At 38.1% G+C, this 21,231-nt stretch overlaps 1 protein-coding gene across 3 annotated transcripts in view; it reads right to left on the reverse strand.

Annotated features, from left to right (window-relative positions):
* Positions 1-21,231, reverse strand: part of MYO1D (myosin ID) — a 365,747-nt gene that overhangs the window by 237,753 nt on the left and 106,763 nt on the right. For all 3 annotated transcript variants that reach the window (XR_001137662.1, XM_012648320.1, XM_012648321.1), the window contains exons 11-14: positions 19,634-19,804; positions 15,463-15,533; positions 11,920-11,994; positions 7,226-7,358 (exon numbers count right to left, since the gene is read on the reverse strand). Coding sequence is in view for 2 of the 3 variants with exons in the window: in XM_012648320.1 (XP_012503774.1) it covers positions 7,226-7,358; positions 11,920-11,994; positions 15,463-15,533; positions 19,634-19,804 (450 nt within the window). In the remaining variant the exon portion in view is untranslated. The remainder of the gene's footprint in view (positions 1-7,225; positions 7,359-11,919; positions 11,995-15,462; positions 15,534-19,633; positions 19,805-21,231) is intronic.

The raw sequence follows: 21,231 nt of genomic DNA on the forward strand, positions 1-21,231 counted from the left end.
CTTCCTAAATAATAAAGAGAATAAATGGAATAATAAAAAATAATTGTAACACTGGGGGAGGGGAAAGAGTGCCTTCTTAGGTACAACTAAACATTCTGACTCAAAAGACTCATAGGCTACATTTGGCACCAATCTCCTCAGAAAAACAAGAACACAGCTTGCAGCAGGCAGTGTCAGTGTCCTTGTAGCCGTCCACATAGCACTCAGGTGATAGCGCAGGTGCAAGGAGATGAGATTCCCACTGGTCAGGTGTGGGAGGTGCCTTTGGCTTAAAAGCCTCACAGGAGCCTGTATCTCTTAAAACAACTCAGCAGACATAGCTTCCAGGGTCCCTGCTAAGGACACACTTAACACAGAGTCACTGAGCTTACGCAACACCAAAGTCTATTATCCTCACCAGACATTTATCATTTTCCCAGTATAGATGCACTTCACCAACAGGGTAATTTTTACCAGAAGCAATGTTGCTTAGTGATATAGTTGATCTATATTTTACTAGGTTACCAAGGGAACAGAGCTAGAAATTTAACTGAGGTTGTCAAGCAAAAGGAATAGAGTTTTACCTTTTGCCCACAATAATCAATCCAAAAGAAGGTTAGAAAGAAAAAAAAAATACAGACGAGTCACATAGAAAGCATTAATGAGATGGCTGATTTAAATGCACCATACAGTGCATACATTAAAAGTAAATGGATACGATTCATTCAAAAAACAAAAATTGTCAGAATGGAGTAAAAAATCAAACTAACTATATATTACTTATGAAAGACACACTTGAAACATAAGGATATAGAAAGATTGAAAGTAAAAGAATGAAAAAGATATACCATGCAAACTCTAGCCAAAAGAAAAACTGGAGTAGCTATATTATTCATGCAAAGCAGACTTCAAGGCAAAAAGCAATATGGAAATAGAGACGTTTCATAATGCTAAATGACTCAAAGATCAGGAAGATACAGCAGTTCTAACCTGAATGAACCTAATAAATTCCCTAATATTTAAAGAAAAAAATTGAGGACAAGTAGACAAATTCAAAATCAAAGTAGATTTTACCTTTCAACATTGACAAAACAAAGAAATTAGTAAGAAAACAGAAAAGTTGGAAGAATATGATTAGCAAACTTTACCTAATGAACTTATATAGAATACTGAATGCAAATAATTTTTAAATACAAACAAAACATATACATGAAGCAAATTTAGCAAACTTGTAAGTACTGAAGTCACAGAGTATGTCCTCTGATGAAATAAGACTAAGCTAGAAATCAAAAGCAAAAAGGTAATTAGAAAATCCTATATGTTTGAAAATTAAATATACTTTTAAATAACCCTTAGGTCAATAAGAAAATTACAAGGGGAATTAGAACACAGTTGGAACTGAATAATTTATAAAACCATGTGGGCAAGGCAATCTTAATATAAGGCATCATCTGAGTAGTGTAAGTAACTTTACTAAACAGAAACCAGTTGAATGGAATTTTACCAGGATTGAGTGATTATGCACATGAAGTGGTTACACTGGATGAGACACTAATGACCAGCCAAGAGGCTGGGAGAAGCCCTTTCATCCTGTTCAGTAATATAAAAGTCTTCAGGTAAGGAATTTAGTGGAAATAAGTGGAAATACTTTCTCTGTATTTAATCAGCATTCTGTCTCAATTTATAAATGCCACCTCCTCTCTCATTTATAAATATCCAGACTGACTCAGCCTAAAAAAAACCCTAAATTTGGCAAATTCAAAGTGTCTTATAAAGGTTAAATTGCAAAAGTGAATAGTGATCTTATTCTCTTGAACTTTTAAACCTGTTATGTGAAAAACATTATTTATGACAGTACACTAATCAGTATGTACATTAGCAAGAAGACATTATTTAAATATATATCTATTTAACCTGCTTTGAATGGAATCAAGGCAAATTCAAGCTCATTTAATAATTTACTGGCCATCTACTTATAGTACTTTATTAGGTAACAAGAGGTATATGAAATTAATAGAACCCATTCTCTATATTTAAAAGACTTATAATTTAGGTGGGGAGACAAGACATGCACTTAAAACACTGTGTGGACTCACAGAAGGTGAGGACTTCCACTTCTGGTAACAGAAGACTAGGTAATGCACATCAACTTTCTCGATGAAGTCACTAAAAAAAGGTGCTAGACAAAATGTGCAGGAAAGGTCTTCTTAAATGCATCATACAGCTAACACGATAGTAAGGAAGCACGTGGCCAAGATCAAAAGACTAAAATCCAGAGGAGTGGGCCCACCCTTCAGGACTGCTTTTGCCCTAGGAGCTACTGTTGATTTGGAAAAGGCAGTTACAAGGCTGGGCTGGGCTTCTGACCACAGTGGGGCTGGGGGAGGAAGTGGGAACCTGAGGCTTTGGACAAGGGGCTGTCCTCTGGTCTGGAATCTGGAGTAACTAAACCTGGGAGTTAAAAGTGAATAGAGGCCGGCGCGGTGGCTCACGCCTGTAATCCTAGCTCTCTGGGAGGCCGAGGCGGGCGGATTGTTTGAGCTCAGGAGTTCGAAACCAGCCTGAGCAAGAGCGAGAACCCATCTCTACTGAAAATAGAAAGAAATTAATTGGACAACTAAAAATATATAGAAAAAATTAGCCAGGCATGGTGGCACATGCCTGTAATCCCAGCTACTCGGGAGGCTGAGGCAGGAGGATCGCTTGAGCCCAGGAGTTTGAGGTTGCTGTGAGCTAGGATGACGCCATGGCACCCTAGCCCGGCCAACACAGTGAGACTCTGTCTCAAAAAAAAAAATGAATAGAAAACAACTTGGCCCTTTCAGGGATGGCAACCCATATAGGCACTTTTCCTTACTGATAATGGGGGGGGATTATTTCTAGTTCACTCTAGATGTAGCCCTTTGAAGACCCACCATTGTATATGTCTGTGTGTGTGTGTGTGTGTATATGTGTGTGTGTGTGTTGTATGTGTAGGTGTATAGAATCTCTTATTAGACACCCTACTTTGGGCAGGCCCTGGGCTTCAAGGACCCAGCCTTGAGTAACTATATTCAAAGTTATCTACTTCAACACATCCCCACAGGGTGAAGGGCAGCTTTAGGGAGTCTGATTATTTTTCCCTTCACTCAGTTAACCTCTATGTTCACTTAGCTCCTGACTTACATGCTCCTTACTGTTTTTTTGTTAGACCATGGCTACATTCTAGAAGTTGATTTTTACATTTTACCTAACATTTTAGTTGTTTTCAGTTGGCTTTAGTGGGGCATCACATTCACTATGTTGTCAGAAAATGCATTATTAATACATATTTTTGAGATCCTCACATCTATGTTTCTAAGTTAAACTTACCTCTAATTTTATTTTCTAACACTAAGCTTGTATTTGGGTAATATTAATCTCATAAAATGAGCTGAGTGGTGACCTCTCTTCTTCCTGTCCTCCAAAATAATTTACATATGATAGGGATTATTGGCTCCTCAAAAGTTTAATAAAACTCATCTGTAAAACCATCTGGGCCTGATGTCCTTGGCAGAGTTGGGGGAAGATAAACGTCTGATTAGTGATTCAGAATCTTTAAGGTTACTGATTTATTCAAGTTTTCTCTTTCTTCTTGAACTAATTTTGATAACATTTTTCTAAAAAACTAAAATTTCAAATTTATTGGCATATAATTGTTCAAAATATTCCAAAACTTCTCTATAATATCTTAAGTTATTACCCTTTTTTCATTCATATTGTTTTCTTTATGAGATTTATTAGAGGTTTATCTATGATTATTTTTTGATCTTTGACTTTTGCTATTTAAAAATTATTTTCTTACTTCCTTCTTTAGGTTTTCTTTGAAGTTCCTGAGTCAAACTTAACTCATTTACTTTCAGTCTTCCTTGTTATTTTATAAAGGTATACAAATGGATCACTTTAGCAGTATTCTACAAATTTTGACATATTCTTTGTCATGCATTTCCAAATATTGTGTAATTTCCATTGTGATTTCCTCTGCAACCTGTGAGTTATTTAGGAGAGCATTTTTTAAAGTTCCCAAGCACACTGAAAAAAAATTTGTAATGCTGATTTATTTTACTTGTTTTGAGGATAGAAAATATACCTGTATATATATTCTTCAAAATGGTTCAGACCCTTTGTGATCTAGTATGTGGTCAGTTCTTGTAAATGTTCCACCCATACTTGAAAAGAATATACAGTTTCAATTCCCTGGGTAAAGGGTTCTTCTGATCTTTAGATAAAGTTTAAATTCAGTTTTCAAAGCTTCTGCACATTCTTACTAATGTTTTTATCTGCTTCATCTATCAGTTTCTGGTAGAGTTGGTTTAAAATCTCCCACTATGATTGTGGACTTGTAAATTTTTTCCTTTAAATTTTTTTTAGGTTTGTTTTTTTGCTTTATAGAGTTCATAATAATCATGGCTCTGCTGTTTGGTACCTAGTTCAAACTGGTTTTATTGTCTTGGGTATTTTTATTTTATTATTAGTTTCTTTACCTGCATTAATAGTTTTTTTCTTAAATTCTATTTTCTCACACAATTAATATTGCTTTTCACCATTTTTGGGGGGAGTGGCTTGATCTATCTTTATCTACCTCTTTAAGCTTTCTGCACAGTGTTATTTAGATGTGTCTCCTGTAAGCAGCGGATAGCTGGATTTTCCACCTATATAGTCTGTTTAGCCTATTTTTGTTTATGGTGAATATCAATTATTTCGATTTATTTCTACCATTATATTCTGTGTTTTCTAAATGTAACATTTTTCCTTTGCTTCTGTCTCTCTCCTCTGCTGACTCTGGGCTTACCTTCCTGCCTTCTAGTACACTGAGGCGTTGTCTGTACTCTTTTCCTTGCCCTTGCTCCCTCACTCCTTTCCTCAGCTCCACACACACACACAGATTAAGAAGCTGGAGCAGAGACTGCCAGCCTAGTTGTCTACCTTATACCCAGTGTCTTCTTCCTACTTTGAAACAGAATTCTTATATCTAGCTGGGTACACTGCTGACCAGAATGAAAACATGCTTCCCAGCTTCCCTGGCAACTACATGTAGCAAATGGGACATAGCTGGAGTGCTGTGTGAGCCTTCTAGGAAGTCTACTTAAAAGGGAAGTTCCAGCTGCCACCTCGGACCAGGAGGACAGATGCCAAGCACTAGGTCTGCAGAGCAGAAAGACAGAAGGAACCTGGGTCCCTAATAACCTTGTAGGCTGCTATACCCGTCCTAGGATACCTTCTTCGTTCTTCATTTACAGGAGAGAAAAATAAACATGTCTCTTATTTAAGCTGCTAATTTGAGGATCTCTTTTGTTAGAAGCTAAATGCTATTCCTGATACAGAAATTGCAGAAGATTCTAGAATTTTTATTTTTTTTAACTGTCATTGTCATCTCTTTATTTATTTATTTATTTATTTCTGCATATTACGGGTGTACAAATGTTTAGGTTATGTTGCCCTTTAAAAGGCATATTTAACTACCAATTTTAGAAAGTAAAATGGTTGTTTTTCTAGTCAATTAAATCTAGTTACTTAAATAAATAAATATATTTCATAAAATTCCATGTTCAACTCTGTTTCTTGTGTCACATGCCTTCCTTCCAGGGTCACTTTTCTTTTTGCAGGACGAAGCAGGCTGCAGCTGACATGCAGAGAGAAGCGGAGATACGAGAGTAAGAGTCCTAATAGCATCCTGGTCCTCGGTGCCAGTGTCCTCACGCCTGCCCTTCCAGAGATTTGATTACACAAGCCAATGAATTTTGCTTATTTGCTGCCGCTTGAGGCCAAAGAATACTGACAAAAAGGAGTAGAAAGCTACTGAACAGATGTGTTCCTGTGGCATTTGCCTAATTTATCCATAGCGAAGTAACGAGAAACGGTATAGATTTAAATTCTTAGAGAGGAAGTTGATTTAAAAGAAAAAAAAAGACAATGAAGAAGAAACCATAGAAAGCACGAGAAGAGAAAGATAAAAATGAAGAAACTAAAAATAACGAGTCCCAGAATGCTGCCTAATTTATCAAACTTGTCAACAGCAGCAGTTAAGAGTAGAAATTTGTTAAGGAAAAAAAACCAGACTAAAGTTATCAAGTAGTATTAGTTCCCAAAGGAGCAATAAAAAGTAGAAATAACTGTCAATAATATATCTTTATATTTCAACCATTTAAAACAGCCTAAGGGACAATATTTATATACTAAAATTGCTCTTAAGACTCTCTGGTCATTTTGTATCCAAACACGACATATGGATGGTACATTTTACAATTCAATTGATGTTTCTGTTTACTTATCTAGGCCAGGCCCGGTTTCAGCACAGGGCCGAAGTTCATTCTGCCAGGCATGCTATACCTTACATGTTTTTTTGAATCTGAGATTTTCCTCTTGACCATGACCGCAGGATTAAAAGCTCAGATTTAATAAACACATTCATCTGGGGCACAAACAATTATTTCACCCAGGCAAGTTAAAAACAAACAAAAAAAAGCAGGAATAAAAATTTTATTATAACATTCACTTTGAATACATATGTATGTATGTATTCTTCAATTTAATTAAGTAGATTACCTAAAAAGTAAATCATATCTACATTCTCTATAATATGTCAAGAGGTGTTGAGAGGGAATCTATGAGTTAAAATGCATATTTATATATTTTTTCAATTTTAATTCATTTTATTTTACAAAATGCTACTCAAAGTGGAAAAGCTAATTTTAAAAAAAAGCAACACAAAAAAAGTTTTAATATGTTCTTTCTTCCATAGCAGCAAGCTTTTTCTAACAAGTTTTCTTCAGTGCAAATACTGTAGGCTTGTATTACATACAGTTAAAGACAACAAAACAAAACAACAACAAAAACCACCACCAGAGATACTTCAGAACAGAGCTACTCCTCAATTTTCAGAACTATACAAAGACTTTGAGCTCACGGTTCTACCTGGAGAGGTCTATTTAGGAGACTCTCCAATGGGATGATTTTACCATTACTTAAAAAACAGAAAAAAAGGTGCCCAGAAAGGTAATTAAATTCTTCATAGAGCTACAGGAACCAATTTGTTTGCCTCCAGACTCTCACAGCAGACTTCGCTCCACATCACTGACGTATCTCAAACACAGATACACAAAGCTTATGATTTTTCACTACGCACCAAAATACCACATTCATCTCCCCCTGCAGAAAAGACACCCTGATACCTATGCTTTGCACAACGTCAAATAGAAAATGGATATTTAGAAAAGAAAATAATTACCTTTGACGCAAGGTTGTCTACTAAAGCAATCATAGAATTCTTAAACAGGGCAGCGGCAGTCAGAGGTCGCTTGGTCACCTCTGTAATGCTCAGTTTGCCTTCGGGCCACATATTCTTCAGCACAGGATTGGAACTGAGAAGCACAGAAAGAGTAAATGTTACATTCAAATAAGCTGAATAAAAACTGCTAAGCAATCCTGCTGAACTGTATCCTGAGCATCATAATTGGACTACACAGACTGAACGCACAAGGCCTAATTGAAAAAATGATTCCATCCGGAAAATTATGCTGAGAGTGTAATGACAGCTACTGCACTAAAAATTGAGATTTTTCCAAACTAGAATACATTTTAAAAATTCTTTAAACTTCTTTAAAGTGACATCTCTATTATTATTATTACCTAGGACCTTCAAATAGTTAACACGGCTCTTACCACATATACACAAACAAATAAGTTTTGTGATGTTAAAAATTAGGACAAACCACCAGTAGGAAAATGATCCTCAATGTCATAGAAGAAAACATGAAAGTGAAAGCATCTTCTAATTAAAACAAATATTCATACAGAATAGGTAACACTATAAAAGCCAGCTCTCTCTAAAAATCAGATAGGAAAATAAAATAACCATTTTCCACTGTCTCCTAGTAAAACCCTTTACTGCAGTTGAATTTATGAACACGTTTGTAGGCAGCATTGGCAGTTACAATATTTTATTGATGTGATAGACTGCTGCAATCCAAATCTAAAAATATATTTCAGGCCAATTTTCATGTTAAAAATTGTACATCCATTATTTGGCTCTGTGGAGATATTTTTAAAAACGTGTAGTGATCTCAACTATGATTTTCTTCCTGTTTCATTCTGGGTGCTTTTGATTTTAAAAGTAATTGGAACTTGAAATGTTGCTTGCTTCCTGGAAACTCTTCTCTTGTCAGAAATTTTTTTCTTAAAAAATTGAGGGCTGAAAAGAGAAAAGAATTAACATGGGCATTCATGCTAATTGTGCTGACTATTCCCATCATTTTACCCACTTTCTTTCCCTCGTATAAAATTGAGGAAATGGAGTTGGTTTCCCAAAGCACCTAGTAAATTTCTGTACATAGGTGTTCCAAATGACAGCTGCAAGCTGAAAGGATGGATGACAGCAGAGTGAAGAAGACAAATGATGACGTGAGGACTGGCTGGCTCCGTGAGTGCAGACAGAGCAACACTCCCACCTCGCCATCACCAGCTAGCAGTGCCAACTGCCGTCAAAGGTGGCTATAAAAAATACTGCAATGAGTTGTGGCTTGTGGACCTAGTTTCACCATTTTACAGTCCTAGTCTATGATTTTCCAATCATACACCTTAAATCAATAAAAATGACCTCATAAATGTATATTGTTTTTCCTTAACTTTTCCATTCTCATCTTTAGCAGAAAGATAATTTAAGGCAGTGGCTCTCAGCTTACAGAGCACATGGTGCTTGGATGCCTTTCTAACACTTACTGAATAGAATTTATAGAAAAGTAGAAAATTGTACTTTGCGTACTTTGAAAATTCTGATGTGCATCAAAAAGAATAAGGATCATTGGCTTTTGGTCTATGCAGTTTCTATCCCAAATTCCTTTTCCACCTTACTCACTGTTGCTGGACATATTTGGAGACTATTTCTGTACTACATTACAAATGGAGGAGGGGGGAAGGTTGGAAATGAAGGAAATAGGACCATATGTTAAACAGGAGAATTGATACGAAATGAATTCAAACTGAAACATACAGCCATTTTAAAGAGAAAGAACTCTCAGACCAGCAGATCATGAATGTAATATTAACAACATAATTTTCAAACATTTTTATTACTAGAACCCTTTGCTTAAAAGGGAAGCTCATCCAGAAACCCAGTATGTACACCAGATAGGGCAGATCTTCTCTGGCAAACAAGAAAGTAGTAAGAGGAAAAGTCTGTGTGCTTAGAATGCCACCTGCTTGTTCCCTTCCCCCTCCTACATAGCACTTACATTGTATTAGGTATTATAAGTAATCTAGAGATGATTTAAAGTATACAGGAGGTTTATATGCATAGATGCATAGGTTATATGCAATTACTATGCCATTTCATATAAGGGACTTGGGCATCTGTGGATTTTGGTATCCGTGGGGGGTCCTGGAGCCAATCCTCATGGATGCCATGGGACAACTATATTCCATTCCATGTTAGTGTTAGATTTCTCACTGGAAATAAATCCACTGCTGTTTTGTTTCTACATGGGTCCTGTGAGCTTGGGTTATATTAGTCTACCACTGAAAGGCAGAGCTGTTCTCAGTGAGCTCAACCTCTGGGCCATGATCAATTCATGAAGGTAACATATACTACCTTGTGCAGCCTCTTGGTACATAGGCTGGCACCCACGCTGACATTGCCACTGGCCAGATGAGGCTGTTTATCTAACTTTAGTCATTTGTCCCTCATAATGGGTGTACATTACTTGATAAATTAAGCAGTGAAATTCCTTTCTGAAAGTCCCTTTCCCCACACCTAGTTCTTGCATGGACCCCCTCTCAGTTCTATGTCTCTGTAACTTTCTGCTGATGACAGCTCCATCATCATTCTTGGTGGCTTCAACACGCACACAGATGGACCATTTGGTAGTAAAATGTCTTGAAAGAATCGTTTAAACATGGTGTCATTACATTCTCATTTCCTGTATTCTCTTGGGCCCATGTCAATCAGACATTTGTCTGAAGACATTTGTCTTCAATGCTCCATGGAAACTAGCTTTGTCAAGAGTCCAACTGACCCTGACGTTAGCAAATCCAATGGCCAAGCTTGGTCCTCACATCACTCCTACTTTTGACAAGATTTGACACAGTTTATTGTTTTTTTTCTTCTTAAAGCATTTTTTCTTGTCTTGGCCTCTATGACACTCGATTCTTGGTTTTCTTCCTACCTCACTGGCGTGCTCTCAGTTTCCTTTGCTGGTTCCTCCTTCCTTGTTCAATTCTAAATGTTGGAGTGTCTCAGGGATTAGTCTTTTAACCTCTTCTCTCTTTCATTAATACTTATTCCTTTTGTACTCTATGCTCACTCCCTAGATACTTTCATCCAGCCTATGGCTTTAAATACAATCAATATACTGATGACCATAAATTCATTTCTCTAGGCCCAGCTTTCCCTGAGACCCGGATGCAACGTGCAATTGCCCATTCTGCAATTTCACCTGGGTGTCCAACACACACCTCACACATAACGCATCCATAATAAAACTCTTCATTTCCACCAATCGGCTTTTTGTTGTGTCTTCCCACATCAGGCTCAGGCATCACCTTTGATTTCTGTCTTTCTCTCTCACCACACATCCTATTCACCAGCAAATCTCATTGACTCCACTTTCAAAACATCACCCACTTTCATCATCTCTGTCACTACCACCCAAGTCTCAGTCTAGTACTTTACACAGCAGCACTACTGGTTTCTTTAAAATATAAATCACATCACATCATAAATTCCAGTGGCTTCCCTTCCTACTTTTCCTTCCCTGGGCCCACAGATTCTATGATTGAGGCTCTGCCTACCTCTGTAAATTCATTGCCTGCACTGTCCCCATTCCTCACTCTGTTTTTAGCCACACTGGCCTTTTTGCTGTCCTTCTTGCCGTCAATACACTCAAGTTCATTCCCGCCTTAGAGCCTTGGTACTAGCCATTCACTCTGCCTGGAATGCTTTTCCTCTAGAAACCTGCATGGCTCCCTCCCTCATTTCATCCCGTCTCTGCTCAAACGTCGCCTCTAGCAAAAGGCCTGTTCTGACTGCCCTGTCTGCAAACTCTCCCCTGCCCTTCCTCGTTTGCACCCTTTCATCTCTTACCTACTTTGTTTTTCTGCACAGCACTTGTCACTACCTGAAAGTTGTTTCTTTGTCTATTAATTGTCCTCCACTCGACTATAAGCTCCATGAGGGCAGGGACTTTGTCTAAATTTTTTTTCATAGCTATAGCCCACAGCATAGAAAAATGTAAGGCTTGAAGGTGCTCAATACATTTTTGATAATCTACTGACCAAATGACTAAGTAGACTTAATAAATGAGTTACTGAAGTTCTCTAACCTATGAGAAGCTGGCCAAGAATCCTTTCTTCTCATGTACCTTCCTTACAAAGGGTGCATACTGGGTTTAAACTTGTTATCATTTGCCTGGTTTTATTTTGCCACAACTTTTTCATCTTTTGTTGGTTTATGAGAAGATCCTGTCCGCTCAGTCATGATCAGTCCTCACTGACACTAGATACCACTCTGATGTGAGAGTGGTTTCTTATTTGGGGGCAAATACACTACAGTGGGAATCTGCGTGCGCAAAGCTTTCAGCGGGGCCAGAGGTCACCTGACACTTCTTCCATCACCACTGGCCTGGCCTGGGGACAGCTGAGAGCACCGATAGGGGGTGCCAGAAGGCTGGCAGCAGTGAACAGAGAAACCAAGGCAACCCAAGGGAAATGGAAGCAAATTATGAGTAGTAGGTTCCTGCTCTAAGTTTATAGATGTTATAATCATAAAGTCACACACTATTTCATTTATTAAGTATGATAAAGCAGAACAAGAACATCTGCCAGAAACTCTTCATATTGTCACATAAAAATAATCATGTGCATATATATTATGTAATTTATATGTCAAAGAGCTTAATGTAGAGATGATTAATAAAATTTTAATCTTACCTGTTATACATAAGGCGCTTGAAATCTTGAAATAAAGTGTCTTTATTTTTGTCAATAAAACCAATGACAGAATAGCTAATAGGGAAAAAACACAGAAAACATGCATTATTCACCAAGAAAGAATCACATTTAAGCTTTTCTAGGAGTCTACAAGCCTTTCCACTGTTAGTTACATAATCAATCATCTAAAAAGCCAATAGTGTCTACCTTGTTCTGTGTTAAAAGACACCAAATTTACCTACTAAATAGAAGGGACTTTGTTTCTATTCTTCAGAAGGAGAGCAAGCATCAGTACCATCATTATGATTAAGATCATCATTTTCTACTGGTTTATTACTTACCTCAAGAAGATGACTTTTAAAAAGACAGCTGTATTTATCATCCAACATTCCTAAGATAAAAGCAAAACAGCAACATACAGGAACTAATAGTCTCATCCGTAGGGAGGTCAAGTGACTTGCCTAAGGTTCACTCAATGTTCAGGGTAGGATAAAAGAATCCAAGAAGAACTGCAAAGGATGGTAAGAATTGGATAAGCAGAGGAGAAAAACGCAAGCAGATCACACAGGGAAACAGACTGAACGGAGGGATGGAAGCAGGCACATGCATGGAGTTCTGGAGCGAAAACGGAGGCTAGTATTCACGGTTTGGAGGAAGGGAGATGAGTATGGTCTGGGAAGTCCAGCTAAGAATGTAGTTGTGAGAAGGGTGGGAAAAGGAGCTGTGCCACTCCAGTGACCAGCGTGGACTCTACGAGGAGTAAATTCAGGGGTGAGGGTGTAAGAGCAATCGGGGACTCTGGGTGATTAAGAGAGAGGTAGGAGGGTGAGCAAATAGTAACTCTAGACGCAGCTGTGCTTTATAGTGCTGCTCTCTTTTCTGTTTTCTTCCTTGACAATCACATCAATGTGGGCAACCTCCATATCTCTCACCCTGACTCCTTGACTTACATATCTAATTCTGCAAGAAAGTTCCTTCAGGTTGTGCTTCCCATAAGCACTTTAAGGTCACCACAACCAAAATTATTTCCTTGCCTTGCCCAACCTAGGTCTTATTAATACTTTCAGGTTACTTTTGACTGAATCCTTGAAGTCACCTCACTCTTTCTTAATTTATTGTCTGACCCACACAATTCAAACTTCAAAGTCCAATTTTGGCTTTCAAGATTCATTGTGATTTGATCTCAAGCTACTTTTCCAGGCATTTCTAATTCTCCATGCTACAAAAAAGGATACACTCCAATCAAATGGACCTAGTTGCTATTTCCTGAATATTTTTTAGCACCCTTCCCACTTCTGCCTATAAAAATAATTCCTAGCAACCAAAGACCAGCATTGGCCTCCTGGGTTTATCACATGCAGCTAGAAGTATTATAGCATATCCTTACTCTAAGTTCTGACCACACTTGCTATTACTCATATGGCAATTATTTTAGACCATTTTTTATTGTCTATGTATGTATATGGGTATATATGTGTTTGCATATATATAAATAAATACACATATAACCATGTATGCATGCATGCATCTTACTCAGAGAGCTCTTTGTGGGCAGTGACCCCATCTTATAAAGTATTACACTCAGAAGATGCTTAGTAAAGATCCAGAAAATAATTGAAGGGCTTAAGGAGAGAGGGGAAGTTTGAGGCATTGAATATCCCTCCAAGGGGTTAGCTGGAGTTCTGGACTCAAGAGTCCAGAAACCTAGTTATTATTAATATCTCAGTTCTTCCATACACTTGCTATGTGACCTTGGGTAACAATTTAACTCATTCTGCATAAATTTCTTGATCTGTAAAACAAAGAGGCTGGCCTACGTGATCTCGAAGGCCCCTGTCCAGCTCTGCATTTATGCCTATTCCGAGCTGTATCAAAGTACCCTGCAAATGAGGCTTGGATTTTCAGAGGGAGATATCTGTATGGTACTGCATCTTCCCTCTTTAGTATTCTGGAACCTGGGAACAGGACCAGAAAAAGTAGAAAATGGTGCCATTTCAGTACTAATGGTTAGTTTGACAGATGGGATGATAATTTTGAACCATATTATTTTATGATTCTAGAATTTTAATTTAAATCAGGAACAGCTATTAAAATTTCCTCAAATGTGTTTTCAGCATTTATAGAAATGATCATTTGCTTTTTTTTGTTTGTTTGTATAATCTCTTCTTATAATGGGTTATATGGAAAGAATTCCTAATGTAAAAAATAAGGAAAAGTGTACTTTAAACAGTAAGATGAAGAAGAGCAGTGTTCAATGGACAGTGAAAGCATACTAAATATAGTAGGTGAAAAAATGCCCCTCCAACAAAAGCTATCCACATCAAATTCCCTGGAACCTGAGAACATTAATTCATATAGTAAAAGACGTGGTTATGTTATGGATCCTGAGAGGAAAGCCTTATCCTACAACATTCAGATGGGCTCTAAATGCCATCTCCAGTGTCCCTTTAAGACAGAGGCAGAGGGAGATTTAACACAGACACACAGAAGAGGAGGAGGCACCATGACCAGGGAAGGCAGAGGCTGCAGTGAGGCGGCCATAGCCAAGCAATGTTCAGAGCCACCGGAAGGTGGTAAAAGTAAGGAACACATTCTCCTCCAGAGGAGCCTGCAGGGGGAGTTTGGCCCTGCTGACACTTTGATTTTGAACTTCTGGCCTCCAGGACTGTGAAAGAGTAAATTTCTGTTGTTTTAAGTCACCAGTTTGTGGTAATTAGTTAAAGCAGCCCTCGGAACATAATATACTAAAGTAGTTATATTTTTTTAGTTATATTTTCTTACCAATTTCTACTTTTATTGTATTTTAATAAAAACATGGCTTATAAGAATTTTACTTTTTCAAATAATATTTAGGAAATAATATAGTAAAATTGGTTTTTGTTTATGTAGTTACCCAACTACTTACAGTTCTTCATACATAGGGGTAATTCTCACCTACAGGTCTTTTTATCCCTGCTCTTTCTTCTTGGAATGCTCTCTCTCATTTGTCCCCTCTTCTTAATTCACTCTCTGACTAACCCTCTTCTACTTTTAGGACTCAACCTGGATCTCTCTTCCTCCAGCAAGACCTCCCTCTACACCTCGTGCTGGGTTAACTCCTCCTCCTCCCTGCTCCCAACATGCCTTGTGCCTCTCTGGTTCAACACCTCTCCCATCTTCATTACAATGACTAATCATGTGCCTGCTTGTATCCTCTACTACACTGTTAGCTTCTTCAGGGCAAGGACCATCTCGCTCATCTTTTTATCCCAGTTCTTAACATATTTCCATGATTTACTGACCCATGAATTGATTTTTACTGAGTGCCAGCTATGCCAGGAACTGTACATGGGCACATAGTGTGTGCTCAAGAAATGGTTGGAAAGCAAAGAGTAAATGAAGTCATACCAATTTTTTAAATGAACAAATTAAAATATATTAACATACCAAATGATTAAAAAAATGCAAATGAATAAAAAAACAATTTATATTTTCCCTGGTTATGTTTTCTGAAGTGAGGTTGCATGCAAATCATCATGTTAGGTACCAAAGTAAGATACTCACACTACATCACCTGCATAATGTCGAATTCGAAAATCTCGATCAAACTCCAGAATTTTGTCTGAGGCACAGACCTGAGAAGTCAAGAAGGAGATTATTTTGAAACAGACATTTTTGCTTTCCTAAAAATATATATTCCAACTTAATATAAGATGATAATAATGTCACAAATCATGAAATCACATTGTGTGGGGCTTGATTTAAATATATGGCTTATATAGTAAAGACTATGAACTTTGACTAGAAATCCATGCAGCTAGACTATACTTCCTGCCCACTCTTGCAGGGGGATATGGATGAGTAACCAAGTTCTGGATAATGGAAGTGAAGCGTGGCTGTTCTAGGCCAAAGCTGATAAGAAATGGACGATCCCTCTCTGTGCTTTCTTTCCTCCTCCCACTAGTTGGATTTAGAGGATAGTCCCTAAGGCTGTGATCCCCAACCCCTGGGCCATGGACGGGTACTAATCTGTGGCCTGTTAGGAGCTGGGCCACACATCAGGAGCTGAGCGGCAGCAAGTGAAGCTTCATCTGTACTTACAGCCCCTCCCCATCGCTCACATCTCTGCATAAGCTCTACCTCCTACCAGATCAGGAGGGGCATTAGATTCTCATAGGAACCTGAACCCTACCATAAATTGTGCATGGGAGGGATGTAGGCTGCACACTCCTTATGAGAATCTAATGCCTGAGGATCTGAGGTGGAGCTGAGGCAGTGGCGCTAGTGCTGCGGAGAGGCTACAAATACAGATTATCATTGGCAGAGAGGTCTGACTGCCCAATAAATGTAATGCACTTGATTCATCCTGAAACCATCCCTCTGCCCCTGTCTGTGGAAAAATTGTCTTCCATGAAACTGGTCCCTGCTGCCCAAAAGGTTGGGGACTGCTGCCCTAGGGGATGGAAAAGCCAGAAGATGGAAGAAGTCTGGATCTTTGAGACAGAAATAGACTTATACTATCTTATGACACTTAAATCTTGGCTGCTATCTTAACGCAGCCCAGCCTACCCTGACTGATTCAGTTTCTTTCTCCTCCAAGTTCCACTTAAGGAGGACCATACTGAAGGCTTACTATCTGCTTGGTATATATATCTCATTCAATCCTCACGATCCATATTTAAGGTATGTATTACAATCTCTTTTACATATATTGAAACTGAAGCTCAAAAAGGTTAAGTAATTGGCCCAAGATCACGCAGCTAGTAAGTGGTAGTCCCGGGAAGGACTCCTAGGACTGAATGTAAAGTCTGCGCTCTCCTATGTACACTGTACCCCGCCCCATCTGTCTGCTAAGCTGGGACTACAGTTCAGGTCTGATCACTTCACAGAAGATCAACCTTCTGCAGCTCTTTCTCGCTGAAGAGGAATAGTTTACAGAAAGGCACTTTTCAAATGGCCCTGGAGGTCTCCATAACTCTCTACTACCTTCCTTGTTACAGAAGCACCTAGACTTCTTCGTCTGCCCTATGAAGGATCACTTGGTGTTCTACAGGCTCTTAAGCAGACATCTAAGAATCCACGAAACACTGAGTGCAGTTACACACCAAAACCCACTTAGTTTCTACTGTTAGATGACAATTCCAACCAGGATGGTGGGTTCTACACTGATAACCAGACTGCTAAGGGAATAATTAGTCTATTTGACAAGTGAGTAATTATAGGAAATTAAAGTCAGATTTCCAAGGTTCAAATCTTGGGTCTACTATCTATTCAGTTTCCTCAGAGAGTTGTTCTGAGGGTTAATCGAACTATGGAGACCAAAGCATCTAACACACAGAGGGATCTTCAAATTTTATTCCTCTTTCCTGCCCTCTTATTGACTCCTTTTGCAAAACCCTTTTATTTATAAACCCCCCACAAAGGAAAAGGACCCAAGAGATGTCTATACCTATGAAATATTCTTACATTTGGATATCACAAAGTCTTAAATGATCTGAATAATGAAGGTTTTAGATTTTTTCTTTACCTTTTTTGTAATAATAGTTATGTACATATCATTTAACTTTTTATGTTAATAATATTTTAAATAATAATTTTATGTTTTATTGGATTGTTTGCATGCCTCTATGGTAACTTTAATGCATAAGAAACAGTTTAGCCCCCAAATAAAATAACTGTTACAGGCCAGAAGCCTCTTATTTAATATGCCAATAATCTAGTTAATCAGTAACCAGTAGCAAATGATGATGCCTGACTCAACATACAGGGTAGTATTAATAGCATTATTTAACAAAAAGGTTCATTAAAATGTCCTGACAGCTTGGTCATTTCATTTCTTTCCTTCATTAGGCAAAAATCCCAGACAAGAACACACTTTAAAAATCCCCATCTCCAGTACTTGCCCCAGGGATGCCAAAACAAAGAGCCACTTGGTGGAAGAGTTGGGAAACCTGGGCTCCCACAATTTAAAACCAGAAGGAAAAAACCCATCTCCACAGATAAATTACTGTTTAGCATTAGCATTTCCTATCAAATCCATAGCAAGTGCTTAAAAGTAGTATGCACAGTTACCCTTAAGAATGACATATTTGAAACATGGACTTCGGCGGGGGGGAACCAAGGGCAACACACATAACCTAAACATCTGTACACCCATAATTTGCTGAAATAAAAAAAAAAAAAAAAAAGAATGAGATTATATTTCAAAATATTTGGTTGATAACCTTAATTCAGGCATATAAATGGCCACGGTAAAGATATCAAAATGAGGTGGATTTGATTTCTTATGTGAGACTCGTAGCTATTTATTTAAATGAAGATGTAAATATAATTTATCTGGTATGACTGTGAGCAATTCAATTCCAACTTTACAAACACGGATTGAGTGTCCACCATCTGGTAGGCACAATGCTAGGCGAGTCTCCAAAACTTGAATTGTGATTACAAAGGGCACATACAAACTATTCTTCAGTGGTAGGACATTTGCTTGTGTAATCATGCCATCTTTAAAGGCATCATTCTAAATTATTTAGGTTACTTCTAACTTTGCTGCTCACTGCTGTCCCCAGCACCTAGGATTGCACCTGGAAAATGAGAGGTGTTTATTAGGTATTTGTGGTATAAATGGGGAGTGACTGAAAGAATCCCGCTAACTCAGAACCCTAATATGAAAGATCAGACTGCAGTATCTGAAAGCCAACTTAGAGCAGGGTTACAAGTCAATCTTCAGTAACAGATCAAGGAGAATATTTTAGAAAGAACTGTCCTGAAATAAACATCAGCCAGTAATCTATTTCTTGATAGCTTGGGCTTTATCTAGTTAATTGTAGAATTTCCCTGTTCTGATTACATAATTTCAAAGAGACAAAGTTAGAAAATAGATTTATTCGTGCCCCCCAAAATGGCAGTGTGTCATAGATTTATATGGAATTATGGAGGAGCAGAAACGTTTGTCCCTTCCTTTATGGATGTGAAGGAGCAGGGGGCCTGTTTTCCCTTCAGCTTATGGTTGCTAGACAAGACTGTAGGGAAGTCTCAGGGGTGCTAATGATGTGCCCCTCTTTTAACACAGATTCCTTGAACAGATACTAATGGCAAACGTACTACACACAAGGCGCAGCACAAAGGTCTGATAACCACAATTGCCACCAATTATTACAGAAATGTGATTTGTTTATGCCATTTTTAGATTGTGAAAAATGGGGAGTTAAAAGGATATCCATTTACGTAATGAATGAGTTTCCCTGTAATAACTAGAATTACAACTAGGATGTCTCTGTTTTTTAGAAAGTCACATAGTCTAAAGAATTATGGCAGAGCACACACATTTTGTAACTGAGGATTAGAGTAAAAAGTCAAGGACAAAAGCTATTTTCCATGCCAGAATTATCGGATGCAGGAGTAAAATTCTAGCACATGAACGAGGACTCTGCACCTATTGGTTATAAATGACATCATGCTTTCTAAAGAATCATGCTCATTTTTCCTATTTCTAGCGAATTGGATAGTCTGGAGCTCCCTCTCCTGGATGACAAGATTTTATCAATCTCAGTATACTAAAAACCACAGAGGCAGAATTTATCCACAGCAATAAATCATTCAGTAGATGTTTATGGCCTTTCTTTGTTATTTAAGTGGATATTCTTTTAACCCAACATATAAAGTCATTTAAATCTGTCCCACAATGAGGAAAATCTCACACATCAAAAGGAGAGGAAGGTGTGAGACACATTACCTTTCGGCTGGAAAAATGACCATGTTTGCCCAATTTACTGTTTAGCGCTTCAAGGAACATTTCATCAGTGACTTTGCCAACATTCATGCAAGCGTCATCTAGGATTGCAATGATCCCTTTGTGCTGCTGCTCCACAAGGTCCACAATGATCTGATTGTTGAAGTAGTCAATCTGTGGGACACAGCAAAGAAGCAATTCCAAAGAGAACAGTGACCAGGACAGGTAAAACACTGATGTCGGCATTTGCATCAGGGGTTTAGGTAAAGCTACCTTGATGTCAAATATGTGAATAACATTAGTGAGGTCTTACACTAAACCGAGCACACATCTAACAGAGGTTTATTTTTAAATATCTTTGTTAACTTTATATCATGAAACACTTTGCCTGAGATGAGTATAGCACAGGGCAGAAATCATAAGGTAGACAACATTTCTCCCATTACTAGTTCTTGTTTTAATCCAGTCTCCATATCCTATACCCAACCCTACTCCTTCATACCAATCTGTTTGCCCTTAACCATAAGACCCAGCTTCCATGAAGTACCAACAAACCCTCTCCCTTCCTTTTCTTCTTTCCTTTCTCTCTTTCCTCTTTCTTTCTCTCTTTTATTCTCTTTTTCTTTTTTTTTTTTTTGTTTTTAGAGACGGGGTCTGACTCTGTTGCCCACGCTGGACTGCAGTGGTGCAATCACAGCTCCCTATAACCTCAAACTCCTAGCCTCAGCAACCCTCCCACCTCAGCCTCCTGATTAGCTAGAAGTACAGGCATGCACCATCACGCCTGGCTACCCAGGAGGTTTCTTAAGGAATACAGGGAGCCAGGAGAGATGTAATAGGTGGCTTAGGGACATGTGGCTCTGACCTCTCATTCCCACTCCAAATACAACAGCTTTGTGCTTGAGTGTCAAGTTCTCAATAGTTAAAGTGATTTGTATAGCACCAAACGCTTTTAAAAGTGAATGAATCAGAGAGATAACCAGCTATTATGAACCTCTTGACAGAAGTGTACACACAGCTTGTGAAATGGGACTGTGGAAAAAAACTGATCCTGAATCCAGTCAAGACTCGAGATCTAACAACCAATATACAGGACACACCAGGAACAGAGAAACATATTAAATGACACCTCAGGAATGCAGTTAGCAAAATCCAGGCTGTGGGAAACTCCAGAGAACAAATGACTCATTCTTTTTTTAATTTTTATTTTGTTTTTTAAAAGTATACTTTCAAAGCCGTCTGTCTTGTGGAAGACTCATTCTTTTCAACAAAAGACTACAAAGAGAGAGGAAAAAAGTAAGAGACAGAGGAGAAAATCTATAGATATTTGAGAGACCTAACAACCAATCATAATGTAACAATCTTATTTGGATCCAAATTCAAACTGTAGAACAACAATAACTACAAGACAGTTGAGGAAATATGAAATATGAATATTGTCTGGATATTTGATGATATTAAAGACTTTTTGTTAGTTTTTTAGGTGTGATAATGGTATTGTGATTATGGTTTTTGTAAGTCTTCATCTTTTAGAGAAATACGTGGAAATATCTACAGATGAAATAATGTGATGTCTGAGATTCTCCTCGAAATAATCTGGG

The sequence above is a fragment of the Propithecus coquereli genome, unplaced genomic scaffold (genome assembly GCF_000956105.1).
Source record: "Propithecus coquereli isolate 6110/MARCELLA unplaced genomic scaffold, Pcoq_1.0 Scaffold281, whole genome shotgun sequence".
NCBI classification, from domain to species: domain Eukaryota; kingdom Metazoa; phylum Chordata; class Mammalia; order Primates; family Indriidae; genus Propithecus; species Propithecus coquereli.